At 37.0% G+C, this 19,705-nt stretch overlaps 1 protein-coding gene across 1 annotated transcript in view; it reads left to right on the top strand.

Moving 5' to 3' along the window:
- FTO (FTO alpha-ketoglutarate dependent dioxygenase) overlaps positions 1-19,705 on the top strand; it is a gene marked incomplete at both ends in the record, with an annotated part of 251,828 nt that overhangs the window by 42,379 nt on the left and 189,744 nt on the right. The window contains 2 exons of the mRNA XM_084294645.1: positions 6,014-6,674; positions 13,416-13,559. Of these exons, the coding sequence (XP_084150771.1) occupies positions 6,014-6,674; positions 13,416-13,559 (805 nt within the window). The remainder of the gene's footprint in view (positions 1-6,013; positions 6,675-13,415; positions 13,560-19,705) is intronic.

Raw genomic sequence — 19,705 nt, 5'->3', positions numbered from 1 at the left:
TTTACATAGTTCTACCTTTATACAATAATTAACCTTTGAGGTTTTGCAGAAAAAATGAACTGTGGAACTGGAATTAATGCCTCAAATGAAACCAAAAACAAGTGAAAATAAGCCTGGTAGCCCCATGAGAAGTAAGCCAAATGAGAGCATTGACGAGTACCATGAAATGAGTCAAAGAATATTCTGTATCTGTGTTGGATCTTCTCAGGTCAGCTAGAAACCATATGGCAAGGACTGCGAGTTCAATCAGATCAAATGGGAGCACAGAAAGATAAAAAGCCTAAGAAAGAAACTGTTAGTTTGAACAGATACAGCAAATGTGTTTACATGACAGACGTGTCACCTGTCTTGTATTGACATATGGCCCAAAGATGTGTATGGTAGCATAAAAATGGGTCTGACTTTTCCCTTGCAAGGATGCATTTCTCTTTTTGCAGGATGCCAAGGCCAAGAAATGTTTAGCGTATCTCACACTACAGAAAAAGGAAGATGTGATTTTTTTTTTTTTTTTTTTTAGTTGGGGGACTGGATTGCAACTAATAAGGATAAAATCAGACTGTGGTGTTGTCACAGGATTACACCTGTGATATTGAGCAATCTGTATACTTCCCTTGCCTTTCCACTTTATTTGGGTTGTGAGGTGGTTAGTGAAAGCATGGTTCTCTGTATTCCTGCAGTGCTGACCCAAGTTGGCAGTAAGCTCTTGATTGGGATCCTTACCAGCTGTCAGAATGATGAGAACGCATTACTTGCTGTTAACCAGAAAAGCACTTCTGTGAGAGAGGGCAAGCAAAAGTGTACAAGAGCCTAATGGAATTATACTTTTTTGTTCTCTTTTTAAAAAAGACATTCTTTTCAATCCTAAAACGATGTTCCCTTTCTGCTTTAAGCACTCAAGCAGATTATTGTTCTCTCCTTCATAGTCCTGTACTATATGCCCTTCTGTTTATTTTTTATCTGCTTTTGTCAAGAGATGCTACGCCCAGCATCTTTTACTTTTTTCCACCTTTTACATCTCTGTTCTTGTGGAGCTGACAGGAAAAGAGAAGACAGAGCTGAGGCTGCTCAAGTGGCATCTCATTTGCTTGGTATCAGGAATATATAAATACAGAACACAATCGGAAGAAGATAAGCAGAGAAATTGGACATGTTCAAGCCTTAATAGAGTTCAGATTCATTGTGTTTGCATTATGTAGACTTATACTTTCTGTGTAGTGTTTGTGTGTATGCTAGGTACTTTAAGTATATGTGATAAACATCACAACTTCTGCATTCTTATGGTAATTGTGAAATATTACTTTAATCACAGCTATAGATATCACAATTTCTGTGATGCTTAAATGTACTACACGGTGGTAGGATGAAGTTCAGTTTTATAGTCTGTCCTTCCAGGAGAGAACTTCTTTAAGAGCCTGCCCTTTATAAAGCAGTATGCTTTGAGTGTGTTGGAACAGTTATGTGGGATGTAATTCAAAACTACTGTGTACTAACAGGCATGGAAATGTACAATCTGGACGAAACTAAGTTCTGTCACAAGCAAAACTTCACTGACATCCTCTTTCAGTGCATGTCTTGCGTGATGAAGGATTTTAGTAATGGCCCCCACACCACCAGCTGAAACAATGTAATGTTTAAAGCTGAGTATGAGCAAGAAAGCCTGTTTAAAAAAAAAAAAAAAGCCAATTGCAAATATGTGAAGTAGATACTGTCATTTCATGATGTGTCAGTTTGCTTATCAAGGGTTCTTATTGCTGGTTTCCAGCTTTATCATCACTTGAGTTACCCGGTAGGTTGATTCTCTGCATTGAGTACCACTGTTGCAAGTACAAGCATGGCTCTGCTTGAAATAGTGTGTGTGTAACATTCATATGGGGAATTCAGTGTCAAATGTGCCTTTTTTGCCCTTAGTTGCCAGTCACATAACCACTTTGTTCAGCGAACAGTGAATTGACCTTTAATACTTGCTGTCAGAGTTACAACATACAGCACATGATTCTTCCCCCTTCCCCATCCCCCAAAAACAACGAGGTGTCCAGTGTGAACCCGGTGCTCACCCCGTGCTCTGATCTCTTAATGCTTTCCTTATGTTAGACGTAGCACAATGACTGGTTGGAGAGTTAAAGAAGTCCAAAGTGTTTTCATGTAATGTGTCGGAAATGTGTTTCCACTCCCTGACTTCTGAGATATCAGCGTGGTGTTTATTTAAGGTAGAATCTTCAGTACAACGTGTAAAACTTAATGATAATGTAGTTCTGAAGCGCGTAATCTTCAAACAGAACCTAAAGGTAACAGGCCTCTGACCTGACTGGCTGGCAGTAAAATGTGGAAGGCATTACCTCTGCACTTGGGGAGGGAAATGCAATGTTGCTACCTTTATCAAATCTGTGTGCTTCCTTTCTAGTACGTGTGTTCAGGCATTTAGTTGCTTTACATCACAGTGTTATTTCCCTCCTTCTGTTTGTAATAATTGTTTGGAATTTCACATGTGATTCATGTCAGAAACTCAGTGTATTTAATAATGTAAAAATGTGTAGTAATAATGACTTCTTAAATATGCCATAACAACCAGCTACCACATTACATATGCTAATCTGACCTGAGCACATCCTACATACAGAATTATTTAAAGAACTACTGGGATACTCCTATAGAAGTGCCAGTGCTCTTTTAATACACATTTGCATAATGAAACAACTCGTGCAGCAATAATCTTTATACATCACAGCATATAATGTTGTTCAGTGTGATTGTGAAGTATGTATGGTCTCTGTCAACCTCTACCCCCACATCTGACTGTAGCTTGTAGCTGTAAATACTTCAGACTTGCCATTACTACTTTCAGTGGTTATTTTGTATGGATATTTTTCACTGTGTTGTTCAAAGGCTGCAAAAACAAAGCACTGATTGAAACAAATGAGACAGTTCGTGACCTCTGAAGGAATTGTTTCAGGCTTTTGGCAATTCTTTCTCCAGTTGATGTTCAGTTCTTTTAATGAAAGCTGGGATCCAGTATTTTGTGCTCTGGATTGTAGAGGGACCTTCAGAGTAGATACCTTCAATGATTTTCAGTCTTTGGTGTTTAAAGTTAAGCATGTAAATACTGTTGTCAGAAATTATTATCTGTAGATACTTTTATATCAATTTCTTTACCTTCTTCAGGAAGCTAGTTTTTGGAAGCCTTAAAAATGTGTAACAAAAGGGAGCTTCACTTTAAGAATTCACAAGCAGTGGTGGTAGCATTTATAGATAAACTAAGGTTTATTATGTTTGATCACTATTGCTAAAATGGGCTTCCTTTTAGAGTCACCTTCTCAGTAGAACCACAATCCTATAAAACCTTCTCAAGTGTTGTTGGTTAACAACATGTTGTGATGTGTTTTCATGCAGAAGGAAATGTGCATACTGACTGCCTAATTTGTATTTTTTAAAGGCACCTTTTAAAATTATTTTCCTGAAAGGCAGGTATAAGTCTGACTTGGAAGTGGGAGTACTAGATAAAGTGGTTTTGAGTTGTACCAGCAGGACCCTGCAGATGTAAGCTAATGTGATGCTTTTGTGGTCGTGGGTTTAGTGCTGTTTAAAAGCATTTCATCTTTCTTATAAGCTCCCTTTAAGTATGGAAGGCTGCAACTACATTTGCAAAATTTTGGGATCAGTGTTGTGCATCTGTGAGCTCTTGCCCTGTTGCCCAGAGCTTGCAGGTTTCACCTCACCTTATTTCTTTTCCCACAACACCAGCGGTATCTTCCTTTCCTCAGGGCAGTGACCGACTTTCTGACAAAAGGAAACGTGTTGTGAGCGGTTCTGAGCTTCCAAGGTACTAATTGACACCTGATAATTGACACGTTACAGCCTTTCCCTTACTAAGGGTATTAGTCTGTGTGTTTCTTTCATCTATTAGTGTTAATGAAATAAGTAGGAATGTAGTCTATTTAATAACTTACTCTCTAGTCTTCATCTGGCTTGACAAATGGTCTCAGCAGTTGTTCCAGATGATTTACAGGCAGCCAGTAAAAGTTATGATGATGTAATACTCACTTTCTTAGAAAGCCATATTAATAAAATTATCCAAGACTTCTTGGAGTGGGCAACAGTATTTCGCATTCAAAGCAAGATGCTGCTGCTGAACAGCGCCGGGCTTGGCTGGGAGCTGCTGCGTGCCCAACCTGCGGAACTCTGAGCTCCAGCTGATAGCAGAGATGGCGTGGTCAGAAGAGGGTGGGAGGGAAGAGGATGTTACAGGTGGGGAGGTGGGGGGTAAAATAAGTTTGGAAACTTTTATAATTGAAAAAAGGAAGCTAATTGGTATGTGTTGAGGAACGTGAAAATAGGAAGGACCAGAACGTCAGGGAATATTTTGAAGATAACAGAATGCAGTGCAGCAGAATGGTGGCTTTTTTGACATGCTACATTCTATTATATTTTATTTACTTTTTATTAATTGCATCAGTTTTATTTTTTAAACCAGTCTTGTTTGTCCTCCCATTAGTTGACAAATAATCTACACTAAATCAACAGACCTATAAATACCTCCAGCATCTTGGTTACCCTTTACAAATATTACTGCAGTATTAATCTTTTACTGTTTTGGAACTTTCTGAGGTTTGCGAATTAAGGGAAATCAGAGTTAACCATTAATGAAGTACTCTGACCAGGCCTTTTAAAACTTCTTCATCCAAACTGTTTAGGGCTGTTGATTAAACATTATAACTTACCAACTACAATAGTAATGGATCTGTAGTATTCTAAGAATTTCTTCCTAAATTACTTTCTTGTCTGCTGGTCACAGATTACTTCTCCTACCTTTCACTTCCTCGGTCGATTTTCTGCAGTTCCTAGCTTTTGGTTTATGTTTAATTCTCTTGGCCTCATTTTTTCCCCTTTGTTTTTAAGGTGCTTTTATCTTCCCTGTAAAATACCTTGTCACAGGTCTTCCTTCTTGATTTTGCGAGATTGAGTAGTTCAGAACTATTACAGGCATTTGGTTTGTAAGATTTTAGCCCCAGTGATTGTACATAGTACTGCTCTCAGATTTATTAAATCTGCTTGTTTAGGCTACTGAATACATGCGTCCTTTACTGCTTTGGACTTGATTCATATTGGCTGATGTTCAGTTGCTGTGATCCAGCTGTAAACACTAGCAACGTAAGGCTTAAGAGTAGAGAGATGGAAAATGCCAGACTTAAGAAGGTTCCAGTAACAAAATGGAATTAAGAGCAGTGTAACCCAACCATTTGAGATTGAGACTCTTCAGCATTGCAGTGATTTAAGAGATGGCAGAATGCAGTGACGATGTTGCCATCTAGCAAGGGGCTATTAAAATATTTATTGAGGAAGAAAGTGATTCATATGGTTTTGTCTGATTTTATGTCCGTTTCATATGCTTTTATCCAAGATGGTGCATCAGCAATTTATCGAATAGGTACCAGCAAAGTGGGTTTAGAGTAGGAGTGAGGCTGACCAAGTATTTCCGGAATACTTGAATAATACCTGAATACCTGAATAATGAAAGTATGGGAGCAGACCAGGGTGTCGGTCTTGTGCTGTAACTTCCCTCCAAGTACAAACAAATTCAACTGCAAGCAAAGAATTTTGATGGCTTTCATAATCTCTGACATCATTCCAAAATGATGTCAGCAGAAAAGCTATGGAAGTGTCATATGGCTATGAAAAGACACAAAGCTATCTATACTGCCTTATAAAGTTGATCATAAAGCTGTAGATGTCCTTTGATACGTTTTGCAGTTTTAAGAGAGTGGAGTTGCTTTTAGATGACACTTTCTCAATGTTGTGTTGTGGCATTAGATATTTGCCCTGGTGATACTCCGGTTATAGGCTGCTGTGCAATATGTTGAGTACGAATACCAAATAGCAAATACTGGCATCTATTTCTTTACTGTGTTTTAGACTCATGCTTGATGGTCTGTGAACTTATCCCTGTCCATTCTTGAATATATGAAATACTTTGGCTCATGTGGAAAAATAATTTTTGTTTTTTCGTTTTCTCTTTCAGTGGAAGACCAAGTATTCCAAGCTAGTTTTCAGAAAATCTGATACAGTACCTGAAGAGCTCCATCAGATGGTACAAGAGAGCTTTTTGACCTTGCGAAAGCATGATTGTTTCTTTCAAGATCTTGTAAGGATCAAAGGAAAAGATTTTTTTACCCCAGTGTCTCGTATATTAATTGGAAACCCAGGATGCACTTACAAGTACTTGAACACAAGATTATTTACAGTTCCTTGGCCTACCGAGGGTTATGAAATAAAATATTGCAGTCCTCAAATACATGATGCTTGTAAAGCATTAATCAAACTTAATGACTACTTGCATATTGAAGCAGTCAAGGCATTACAAGGACAAAATTTGCTTGAGTCCAAAGAAACTGAAGATACCCCTGTAATAGATAGGGAGCAAAACTTTGCTACTTCTCTTAGGGAGAAAGGGTCTGTCTCACAAGATCAAAGCAGTTTTTGTGTACCAGAGGATGACTTCACAAGTCTAAATAGCAGAACATCTTATAACGTGACTTTATTAAATTATATGGATCCTCTACAAATGCTGTACTTGAAACAAGAGCCTTATTTTGGAATGGGGAACATGGCAGTGAGTTGGCACCATGATGAGAATCTGGTTGAAAGGTCAACAGTTGCTGTGTACAGTTACAGCTGTGAAGGTGAGTAATGGGAGGTAGTTTAGTATGACTTGACTAGTGAAATGAATGTCTAAAATCCCTGAAGCTCTTTTATGCTTCCTTGTGTGTACATACAAAACCACATCTGCATGCTAGAGTAGGTTTGTCACTTGCATCTGAATACATTGTGGTCCTTAAGATTCCTATTTTTAAGACCTATCTTTGTTTCCCCTTACACCTTTGCAAAATATACCTGTGTTTACTGCAGCTGGCTCTAGCAGTAGTTCTCTGAGTAGATTTAAAAACTGCTGTAATTGACTTCCCGATTAAGAGCCAAGAAATCAAAATCTGTCAAATATCTATTTTAGGCTAAAACAGGAACGTGTCTGCTGTCCTTTAAAAATAGTTTATTACAGTTGAGATCACTTTGTGTTATTAATCATATACAGATGTGTTTCTGCTTTATAATGATTTTACTCCTGTCCTTTCCTTGGCAAGATCATTTTGGGTTATTCTTGTGTAAAACTACTACTATATTTACTTGGAAAGTATATACATTTTGTATCTACATGCTGTAGTGCCAATTCATGTCTTGTGAAGGACCTGCCAACACTTCTGTAGTTTAGAAGAGTGCAAATTTTCCATTAAAAAGACACGTCTGACAGGGTTTGCAGGCTCTTACTTAAAAAACAATTTAAATGCAGTATTAGGGGGGAAAAATGTGCTTGAAGAGTCATTAAATATTTTTTAAAGTACCTTTTCTATTTTAATCTTTATTTAAAAACAGAAATGAGGATTTTTTTTCCTAGCAATTCTGAACAAAGCCTTGGATGTTTTTTAATAGCTTCCAGTTTTGCAAACATAAGATTAGAATTTAGACACTTGATATGAATTTGAAAATGATCCTTTATGTATCATAGCTTACAAGTGACTTCTAGTACTTCCAAAAAATCCTTTCTTTTCTTCAACACATGGGAAAAATTCACATTGGCTTTGGGTAGGCTTTGGCTGAAGACCATTATGTACAAATAATAGCTTATGCTTTAATGTGCTTTCTATTGTTAGTTTTGAAATGAAGGGTTGCTTTGTTACTTAACATTCAGTGGAAATCACCGTGTGTACATTTTCCTGGACATAAAACATCAGCTTGCTTAGCAAACTGAATGAAAAAGGATTCCCTAACCAGTAGCAGTGTCACATTCTTTTGTAAGTTTGTTTTCTCTAGCAAAGATGTTGCTGTCTTATGTCCAGTAAGTGTATTTTTCAGAAGTACTGTAGATACAGAAATTTCTAGAAACATGTAAATTAGAGAACCATAAACATGACAATAATAATAGTATTTGTGAAGATTTATGGTAGCATGCTTAAACTTTTTTACTTCAACATAAAACTTGCTTGCGGAGGAGAAAAAATAGTTGAGAGAGCTATAAATTAACAAAAGTTGCTATGTTTAGTCATTACTGTGTCATTTGAGTTTGTTTCTTGGAGTTCAGCTGGTTAGACAAGTAATTACACTGTTTTAAAACCACTGCAAATTTTATGCAAGACTTGAATGACAAGGGTAGAAATGTCTTTGACGTATTTACACCAAAAATTATGTAGGCATCTATGTGTAATGAGTGTGCTTTTGCCAAGAAGTACAAGATGTTTTCCAAAAAAAACCCAAAAAAAAATAAAATAAAAGTTTATTTTACCTGAAGAATTTTAAAATAATGGGAAAGCTTACAGAAGAGCTTTCCAACAATTTTCTAACAGTTATTTGTCACTTAAAAAAAAAAAAAAAAACAAAAACAAAAACAAAGCAAAACACAGAATTACCCTAATTATTGTGACTAATTTTGCAGTGATTCTAAAAGTTTTGATCATTTTTTATTATGTTATATGAATAAATAAAATCATAAAAAAAATCTTTGGCAGGAGCTGGCAATATTAACAGCTCAGTATAGCTGGAGATGGTGTAAAAGACCCCTTTTTAGGAGGAAAATAATTTATGAAGTCAGATCTAAATCTGAAGGAAGCTGAGCTTCACTTGGTAACTCTTGAGCATGGCTCAAATTGGTTCCATGAACTTTGGAGGAGTTAGTGCCACAGCTTATTGAAGATTGTTGTTAAACCTTTGGAGAAGTGTATCTTGACTCTTGTTCCTATTTTCCATAAATAAGTTTGCTTTTTATGCCAGTATCTTTTATTGGTATTTTGTCCACTGACTCAGTATTGAGTTAGCATTGAATTCTCTCTTAAGTGTATACACGATGACAGAGTCATTATAGTATATATAATAAAAAGAGTAGAGATGGTTGGAAATTTTTTGATGGAGCAGGTCTTCCTCAGAAAATGTTGATGAGATGGATTTTTAATTTTGGGGGATAAAATATGGATTCTGTAGGGAACTCCTACATCAGGCATGTAGATTTTGTTACAGCTGGCTTGATTCTCTTCTTAGCTAAGTTGTGCACATTTTGTCAGCCTGCTCTTCCCCTGGTTCTCTGTGGTCACTCAAGACCACCCTGAGTGAGTGGCGTCTCCTTGTCTGGGGTACACGGGGCTTGCAAAGCTTCATGGCAGTGCTCACCTCTCCTGCCATGGAGGCAGAATCCCCAGCTCTGGAGCAGGAGCCCTGGGAGTCGAACATTCGTACTACACCGAGGTAGCTGTGTGATGGTTTAGAGATGCACAACTCAGTTTATATGCTTTTTTTTTTTTACTTCAGTTTGCAGTTTTGTGTCATTTGTTATGTACTCACTTCATTAGATGGCATTAAAGCAGTTACGACTAATTGAAACAACTTCATTTGCTTGTTCATTTGTTCACTGTTTGATGCCATAGTGAAAGTTTAATGTTTGAAACTTTGATCAGTATTAATTGAAGTAGAAACTGTTTTTAATATGCCAGAGAAGAAATTTGAGAGCCAACAAAAAGATACTGGAACAAGCTGATATTCTAATTACTATCACTGTTTATTTTCATGTTTCAAGTGTCAAGCTGTTTCATAGCAACTTGAAATGAAATGCATTTAGAACAGCAAGATGGGATAGACATTTTGCTCAGTGCTCATCTGAATAGTAATGATTTTTCACTTAGAGTAAAATACATAACAGCACTAGGTTAAAAGAAGATTATCAATTGTTAAAAATAGGCTCTCGTGGAAATTAAATATTCCCGATATGTGTGTATACTGTGTGAAAGTGCCTGAGTGGTAGTCATGGTGCATAAGGCATACCTGATTACAATCTAGAATGTGTTCAATTACGCTGTCACTAGCATTATTTGCAATTAATTTACTAATATATATTACCTAAAATGAATATGCGAGTAGAATTATAGAATTATCGGGTCTGTAACTTGTAGATTTTGGTCAGTTTGAATTTATTTTTTCAGTGAATCACATTTTTATTGATCAAATTACTCATATAGGAGTAGATTTGATCTCCCCCATTTACCGAGAATATATCATTCGTATTACCTGTTGATTTCTTGAAGTTTTTGACTATCACTGATTTTCATCAAATCACCTCTCCTTCAGCAAAGATGACAGAATATTCTTTGTTCTTGTTTTAGTGCTTTTAGTCTTGATATATTTGGACATAGTATTCTAGATGGAAATAGGTAAGAGCAATGTCAGCAAATATTTCCTTTTTTGTTTTTGTGAACGTTAATTGCAAGTGAGAGTTAAAATGTTAGTACAGTCTGATCGCTTGTGCTATGGCTTTTCAGTAATAAGGCAGATGGAATTACTCTGGATAGAAACTCATTCTTTCCCGCCAGCTACTGAAAAGCAAAGGATGGTCGGCTTTTTTCACTTACCTTGTATTTAACAGGTAGAAATTGTCATGGAAGACTGTAGAAATTCCAGTGTAGAAAATTTCCCAAATGCTTTTACATTCTGGAAAAATTTAAATCAATCTGTAAAGTGTTGAAGTTAATAACAAAACTGGATGTTTACAGTCCTTGTTTGCAGCAATGCATTGGCACTGATTCCATCCTGTAAGAAATGATGTCTGATTTAAAATTACATTTAGGATATAGCTTGGCAGTACAGTTTCAGTTAAATAGAGACCATTTAGGTTTCAGAATGCCAAAAACCTCTAGGTTTTTGTGCCAAATAGCAAAGAAGCCTTTTGAGGCTACTTCTACTTTCTTTGCTGTGCAACAATAGCCAAACTAGATCCAGGAAAAAAAGAAAGTTTCATGTTGTTCTGTACCTAACCACGATGTGAACCTGATAAGATCAGGTCTGAGAGCTGCAGCATCTCTGGAATATGAGCTGTCTAGTTAAGGCACGGCATTGTGGCCAATTCTCTACAGCTACGTCCTCCTTCATGGCTCTATCCTTAATTACAGGTTTGAGCTATTACATAATGGCAAGCTTGTTACCTAGTTATGCTATTCCATTTGGGATGCAGGCACAAGGGTTTCTTGCAGGCCAAATTCTATAACTTTACTGAACAGAGTTCAAATTTGCAGATAGTTTTATCGTATTCCCATTAAGTGTTGCTACATTGGACCATTTCTATATAGTCTGCTCCAAAATAAATACATGTTCTTAAGGTGCTGTGTGTAAAGTCCACATGATTTACTCTCAAGCGCCTAAGGTTTAGATGCTCTGAAATGTTCTCACTTAAATGTGAGCTGTTATTATCTTAACACATACAACATCCAGTCATACTTGGTGTGACATACAGAATTTTAGAATACCTTCTTGTTGGGTAAATTTTGTCAGTGCCATCCAGAGATATACCACAAATGCTAAGGTGTTTTTCCCCCCTCTTGCTTCTGGAAGAGCTTGTATTTAAAAGCTAGTGTCAGCTTGCTTCCATGTGTTACCAAAATAGCATGGTAGGAGCAATCGGTTCCAATTGCTGCTGATAATTATAAGGTGCCATAATTGAGAATATAGAGAAAAGGAGTCTGAGCTACATTTGAACTCTGTACTTGAGCAATAAAAAATTTATCAAACTGCAAAAAATAAGTCATTTTAACGAGCACATTCCAAAGGTGCTGGATTTATGAGGAGACCCCAGGAAACTTTGATTGAAATTGCTGTCTCTGATTGTAGTTCTATATTTTATTGGTGCCATATTGTGAACAGTGCTGCTGCCAAAGTGAATGGGAAAGCAGCATAACAGAGAGAGTTAACCCAGAAAGGTTACCTCTTTTTATAATATCCATGATATATTGCATTAAAAATGCCTTGAAAGCCATCCTATTTGCAGTTTTCAGAAAGCATTTTTTCTTAAATTAAGTTACGATTTATCTGAGCGGGGCAGAAAATATGAAAGCCCCTCGAAGACTTTAGTATTGATTTTTTGGAGTGGTTGCTCACTCTTGTTTTCTCATTTGTGTGTTCCTTGACAGAAAGGCCTAGAGCTGCTCCTCAGCCAGAGCTTCAGCGGGATGAGAGCAGCAGCAGCAGGGGGGATCCGGGCGATGAATGTACAGTAGGACCTTTAGCTAAGGACTGTAGATTAGCTTTTTAAACTAGAGCAGATTGGCTATCTGCTTCCTGATTGCAGGCAATACTTAATCAACATAGGAAGTTAAGACACTTTATTCATTATTAAAGGCTGTCCCCAACAAACGTTGCAGTGACCACATGAGATGAATGACTTGAATATTTTGGAGTTGAGTTCAAGGTCAATTTTATGTGCGTGTATTATTACAGGAGGAATACGCATCTTTATTTTGGTGTTTTGTTCTAGATTAAGCAAAAACAAAAATTATTACATAAAAGCACGCTGGGAATGGACAACAACATGGGGACAGACTATTCCTAATGTATATGCAATTATTATGCATGCTGCTTTGGGACACAGGCTATTACTAACATACACGCAATTACTATGCGTGCTACTTTGTTGATGATTTCTAACAGTTGACTGCTGTTCTGTGCCAATTGCTTATTAAAACTTCATCCTTTCTCTGTCAAAATGCTCTGTTACATGAGCCATAAAACTGTTATGCCATAGCTCCCAAATACCTTGTTATAAATGCTGACTGTATCTTTCAATTTATACTGCGGTGAAGTAAGCTTATGAAAATAGTTCAGAGGGATTAAGCTCTAAATACTATTTTTATGCAGTGGATTACTTTTTCCCCAAGCTCTACACATTCGTGTTGCTTAATGATAAGGAAAGTGTTGTGACAAATGCATTGAAGCTTCATTGGCTCTCCCACATGTTATCTATCATGTTTGACTAATAATTTTGAGAGAGGAATGATAGATATGATTCCCAGATTCTCTCCTGTAGCTGGTTGCCTAGATAGGGTTTTGTGCGCATTTTTCACCTTACTTTGCCTCAGTTTGATTCAGTGAAATTGCAACTGTTAACAAATTCAATTGTTTAAGATGTTTTTGCAGTTTGACTTGAAATTATTTTTAGAAGTTATCTATTTTTACATCAGTGTTCTGGCTTTTTATTTTTTTTCCTTGCTTGCACTTCTCTTCATGTTGTAGAAGTGGGCACAAACTACAACTCTCATTATGGGTACTTGAGAATGTCAGAATAACTTGGTGTGTTACGAACTTTGATTTACCTTTACTTTGTAGTTAACATGAGTTTTCATCTTAGTAATTGCAAGAAATTCTTGATTTTGTATGGCATTTTTATATCTGTGGTGTACTTTTGACTTTGGAGTTGTTGATTATGCAAGGTGGATATTTGAGAAAAGTTAAGACTGTACCAATATGGGATGTAATTAAGTTTGTATTGTTAGAAGACCAGATAATGTATTTTATGGTACTTGTCTTATTTCTTCATGGTGTTTTTCCTTTTATCGTTAAAGGTTCACCTGCTGAAGAAACTTATGATCAGAAACTGCAGGGAAGAGACCCAGCTGTTTGGCACGTAGGCTTGAAGGTAGCATGGGACATAGAGACACCTGGATTAGCAATACCACTTCGCCAAGGAGACTTCTACTTGATGCTTGGTAATTTTCAAGGGGCTAGGAAATTGAATGTTCTGTTGAAAACACAGAAACTGATACCTGAATGTAAACTTTCACACTTCTAGTTAAGACTCTCCTGTTTTAGCAAGACAGAGGATCTGGCTTGAGAACATAGTAAATTCTTCCTACCTTGCCCAATTCCATTGTAATTTGGGGGATTTTTTTCTTACAATATTTATTTTGCTTCAGAGAGGAAAAAAAAATTGTTGAACGAGCAATTCCAACTGTACAGGCCAGACTGCAGAACATAAGTAGAGTTTTCTCAAATCTTGTGAGAAATGGAGCTCTCTCCGATCCTTTTATTTGTAGATGACGATTCCTTTATCAATGCAGTCTTACTAAGTTACTGTGAACTTCTATATCTGTATTGAACAAATTGGAACTATGTTGAAAAAAAAAACAACTTCCTGTTTTGAATTGGATTATGGATTGGCTACATATGATGTAAACTATGACTATAGCAGCCTCTAAATTGTTTGGCTCCATGATTCTTGAGGTGGCCGTTACACTAATCTGTGGATGTTTTATTGGTCACCAGTTTTAGACAAGAAGACACGACACTTTTCTCATTCCTCTACACTTCTCAATGTGTATATTCAAACATACCATTTCCCAGTAGTGGGATTATACTAAGATTGTAATGAACAAAGCTGTCATACTCTAAGAGTAAGTCTGTCTCATGTGCAGTGGATTTAAAAAAAATAAAAAATTAAACAGAGCTCATTTACTTGAAGCTGAGCTCACACACAGGTTTTCAATCCAAAAAGTTGAGGCAAGGATGGTGCATAAGGCTTGTTGACACAGACTTTTTTTCTTTTGGCTTGTGTTTTTCTGACCTATTTGTGTTTTAGCAAATCTAACTAAAAATTGCACAATCTAAAAATAAAAACAACCTTTCTGACATTGTTGTGTTTGCCTGTCAAGCCAAATCACTAGACACCTCTGAAGGGTGAGAATACTTTCAGTGTTGCCTGTTGTGCCTTAGAAGGTAGATACTACGACACTTCCTTAGGTTGACCTGTCCCACTGCCAGCTAATTGGGCTGAACAGTCTTTCACCTACCTTCTGGCCTCCCAGTAAATATGAACACGTTTTAGTTAATACATGCAATATGTTTGGGCAATTAAAAAAGTGTGTGTAGGTAGCCTGCCTGTGCTCTTAAGTATGTTCAGACTCGAACCAAGTGTGTTAGACAGACCAACCCCCACCTCGCTACAGTTTGCTGTAGCGAGGTGGGGGTTGGCCTGTTCTCCCACGTGCCTGGTGACAGGACGAGGGGGAATGGGCTTAAGTTGAGCCAGGGGAGTTTTAGGTTAGGTGTTAGGAAGAACTTCTTCACTGAAAGGGTTGTTAGACATTGGAACAGGCTGCCCAGGGAAGTGGTGGAGTCACCATCCCTGGAAGTCTTCAAAAGACGTTTAGATGTAGAGCTTAGGGATACGGTTTAGTGGAGGGCTGTTAGCGTTAGGTTGGAGGTTGGACTCGATGACCTTGAGGTCTCTTCCAACCTAGAAATTCTGTGATTCTGTGATTCTGTGATATGAGATCGTATGGCATGGTTGTGTACATGGACCTCCCTTTTTTTGTATGTGGGATTACATAGGGTAGCAGCCTGAAGGGGAGACAGACATTTCTTAGATAGAAGTGAAGCTGAGGTGGCAACTAAACATTCCTAGAAAGGCAATTATTAATCCATTTCTGTGTAATACTGGTTGAAGGATCAAGTATGGCTTTCATCTCATCCTTACTGACTGGAAAGTTTGTGCATAATCAGCTTTGCTGGGCAGCGGATTCAGAAGGCAAGTAATAAAACAAGGGGACTGACCACTATTTTTATTGCAAAATACTGTAAATTATAGTAGTTACCAAATCATAAGGACATTTCTTATTCTCCAGTGAAATTTATATACTGTAACTAAAGTATTGGGAATGCTATATGAAGGGAGGGTCAAAAAGTAAGTTTATTTAACAGAAAACATGGTCATGTTTAGATGGAAACAAGGATATATTAAACATTCTTTTGAAGATGATGTGTAAATCACTTCCTTATTAATACTTCGTGGAGAGCTATAGTTTGAGCTCTGTAGACCAGGTGGTTGATAATCTCTTGCATTTCCATAACCTTTATTTTTTCTCAATTATTAAAAAAAAAAAAAGTGTTTTTAATTTGCAGCAGTCTGAGACTATTCTAAAACTAGCAACAGTGTACATTTGAACTGTCTTTATCATTTTCTATTACTGGAAACGAAGGACAATTATAGATGGACATATACAGTTGTAGCGTATTTTTTTTTTACTGTTCAGGTTTTGTAAACTGACTTTAATGGGAGACGTTTTGAGGATTCCCTCTAACAAATAAAATATAAGAACTTTTTATAAGATGTAATTTGACAATACGGAACATAATTCTAGATTAATTTAGTTTGTCCCTTTAAACATTCATGTAATCCAGAATCTCATTTCAGTAAGCCTAATCGTTTTGCTAGCATTACATTAAAAACAGTGGACGCAGTATGCCAAGTATCTAGAAAATGCAATATTAGAACAATTGTATTGCACAACTGACTATTAGCTGGTAGTAGCTGTTGAAGTAGATGGGATGCTTGGTAGGACTCTTTCTCTGACTATCTTCTGACTCATCCAGCTGGAGCAACTAACATGCAAACACTGCAATTTTCAATTTTCAAATTTTTCAGTTTCAGAAATGGTATAGTGCTTACTGTTTTATGTAAATATTGTGAAATACTGAAGTGGCAAATTTGGTATGCTGTTTGTAATTGAAGTCCACTCCTAATAATTCCTGTAAATAATAAATTCACAAATCAAATGTATGAAAACTTGGTAACTTGCTATTTCTCTGAGAGGTGTGTGAGCACATAAACTTGTAAATCCTGATCTGAGTATAGCAAAGTACCAAAAAAGAAATTTAAATTTGTTTTTAGTATTTCTGTTAGATATTTAGTACTGCTCATGTTCCTTTCTTCATTGACTCTGTAAAATGTTTTTGTTTGTATAGGTGGAATTTTAGTAAAATGCAGTCTTTTTAAGATTTACACCTTCATTCTCAGCACTCCTCTTCAGATAAAATAAGCCGTAATTTGTTTGTATGTTGGTACTAAACATGATGTGATCAAATCATCCATTTCAAGATGAGTTATTACAAGAACACTAATGGATTTTGTTTCAACTAAATGAAACAAAATATGTAATTATTCAGTAAAATTGACTTTTTCGAGGCTTGCTTTTCCTAACTTGAAGAAGAAAGATTTTTTGGAAGACTGTAGATCTGCTGCCTAAAAACCTCAAATCTGAACTTTATATCACTCATGAAACGGAAACACTTTAGCCCAATTTAGAATAATATATTGGTCTGCAGAGGAAGTGCATACTGAACCCTGCTGCCTCAAGTACACAGTCAAGGGGTGTCTAATATGAAACGTGTTGGGTGCATGCAATAAATCCAAAACGCGTGGAGGTGAGCAAAGGGCCCCATCTGCTCTGCCCTAGAGCATGCTTAACTAGGGTTGTCATGGTCTTACTATTAAATTGGAATCTTTCCCCTAATCTTTGAGTTAGACATGACCAGATTTGCAAGCAGATTTACAATTTTCACTAATTTTCCTACCATGACTTCAAAACATGCTCAACAAAAATACACTCTGGACTTTTTCAAAGGAAGATGATTTACTTTTCTGCAGCTGTTTCCCATAGATCAAGCTCTTGCTTGAAGGTTAGGGTTTTAAAACAGCATGAAGATGAACTTGGAATCTTATACCCTTCTCCCCCCCTAGCAAATTATAGTTGAAGTAGCATCAAAAAATTATTTTCATAACCATCCAGAAGTTGGGTGCACACATTGCAGAGGTTGGCTTGTGGTTAAAGATAAGTATTTAATGGAAACACTTCCACATGTATATAGTGGCTCATTAAACTATTTCTAGATATTTAATCTGCTTCTATTTCCACAAACTAACTTTTGAACCCTTTTTGCTCTCTAGCATCTTGAATGTGTTGTAGTTTTTTAACTCCATGTTTTTCTTGAGTCCACATTTAATCCAAATGCTATATTCCTTGATTAATAAGACTTCGAACCCCAGAAACTTACTTGTTGTTACCAAACTTTGATCACAAAGTTGGGCAAATTTCAGACATCTTTATTTACTTGGGTCTTTTAATTCACGTGGTGTTTTGTTTGTGCACACTTTTCTTGTTTAAAAACTAAAAATAATTTTTTAATCAGGGCCAGATCATCTCTCTAGCTTTCTGATATGAAAGCTGTACAAGACACACTCCATTGACCTGTAATTTCTTGGGGAAGGAGACGTAACCTTCCTCGTGCTTTCAGCTGCCATTCTCACAGTAAAATTAGTTTGACTTGATTTTCTGTTGTTGAAGCATTACTCGGAGATGGGTGAAAGAAGAGCTGGTTTCTATCACCTCCTGTCAATCTCTATAACCATCACATTATGTTGGAGTGTACCACATGATTTGTGAAGCATATGCAGTCCTGCATGTATTAAAACCATTTAAATAATTAATGTTCCTTGTAAAATGGTCAGATAAGTTTGATAAAATGGCACACATGTAACCTTCCCCTCCTGGTAGTTACTGCTATTCTTAAGCATTTTAGCATAGACGTGCAAGCCCTCAGCCAACCTTCAGCGATGTTGTATGTAGGTAGGCATAAATGCAATTGAACAGAATTGGAAATAAAATAAAAATATTGTAGTGCTTTTGGAAATCAGACTGTAATATGGTTTAAAGTCTGTTTATGGTAATTAAAATAAATTGCACAAGCCCTTTTTACTTGTAGGTATTTGGTATGTAGAATATCAAAGCTTTTGCCAGTGCTGTAAGCCCCATTGTACATTTTACCTGCTTCAATACAAGTTAACTGTCTAAATATAAAGTTCAGGAAGAACGCTTCTAAGAAGATAGAAAAGACAACATAACCCCATGTTGCTAGTCCTGGAGCATTTTTGGAAATTGTGGTTTGTCTTCCTGGGAAGTACTTCACCTGGAAGTAACCACAATTGTAGCCTTTAGTCCATTCTTGCTTCAGTAAGGATTAGGGAAGGATTAACTTCCTTTCTTTCTACCTTGCATTTGTTACATCTTAACACAGTGATGTGGTATATAGTCATTGTTTCTTGGACTACATTGGCTCATCACCACACTGATGCTCTTCCAGTTCAGTAGAATTAGTTGAGTACGCATATATCTGTGCTATGTCCATAGATACAGAGAATTTATGTCCATACATGATGCATATATCCAGTAATCAGCTCTTTTGACAGAGGTTCTACAAGCAGAGGGCTCTGTTCATATTGCCTGCAGATTACTGAACTACGATTCTGATTTGGAAAAGGAACCCACCACGTCTATCATGAGGCAGCAGAAGAAAAATTGAAACATTGTGGTGTTTGACTGGATCATCATGCTGGATGACAGTGTACTGGTGTAGCATGTCCCTGTTATGCAACAGGAGATTAATAGCAACTTCTTAACCTGAAAAATCATAGTGAAAACACTGTCTTACGAACTTGAAACCTAGAAAGCTTTAAAAAAGAAAAAGCCTAGAAAACCTAAAAAACCCTGTCTGAGGGAAACTTTGGCTGAGCAGAAAGCATACCAGGAGATGTGGATGGGGCAGGGGCTGAGAGGAGCATGGTCAGGAGGACTGGCAGTAGCTTCAAGCAGTGGAGGGGACCATGCTGAGCTTCTGGCGTAGCGAGGGGTGTCTTTGTGAAAAGAACAGGAGGGCAGAAGGCAGTACAGGGGAAGGACAAAGATCTATGGCATGAGCTTGCCCCCACAATCTAAAATGGGACCTGCAGCACCCAAATTCCAAAATGTGTCTGCTGTTTCTAAACAGAAAATCACCAGGCCTCTTGTCTGATAGGGGGACCCACTCAAAGAAAAATAGTCTGCATCTGATGGAAGAGGGATGGTCAGGTGTTAAAACATCACTGGTACTTTCAGGAGCCTTCAGGCTACTTCTCACATAGAATTTCTATGCAAACTTTAGCAAGTCCTTTATCCTCACCTGCCCTTTAGTTTTTTCTGTGCCAGTTACCAACTTCATAGAAGTCTTGCACGGGTAAATATATTCAAACCCCAAGTATTTT

The sequence above is a fragment of the Netta rufina genome, assembly GCF_964035555.1.
Source record: "Netta rufina genome assembly, chromosome: 13".
Taxonomy (NCBI): domain Eukaryota; kingdom Metazoa; phylum Chordata; class Aves; order Anseriformes; family Anatidae; genus Netta; species Netta rufina.
This window is presented reverse-complemented; position numbering and strand designations above follow the sequence as displayed.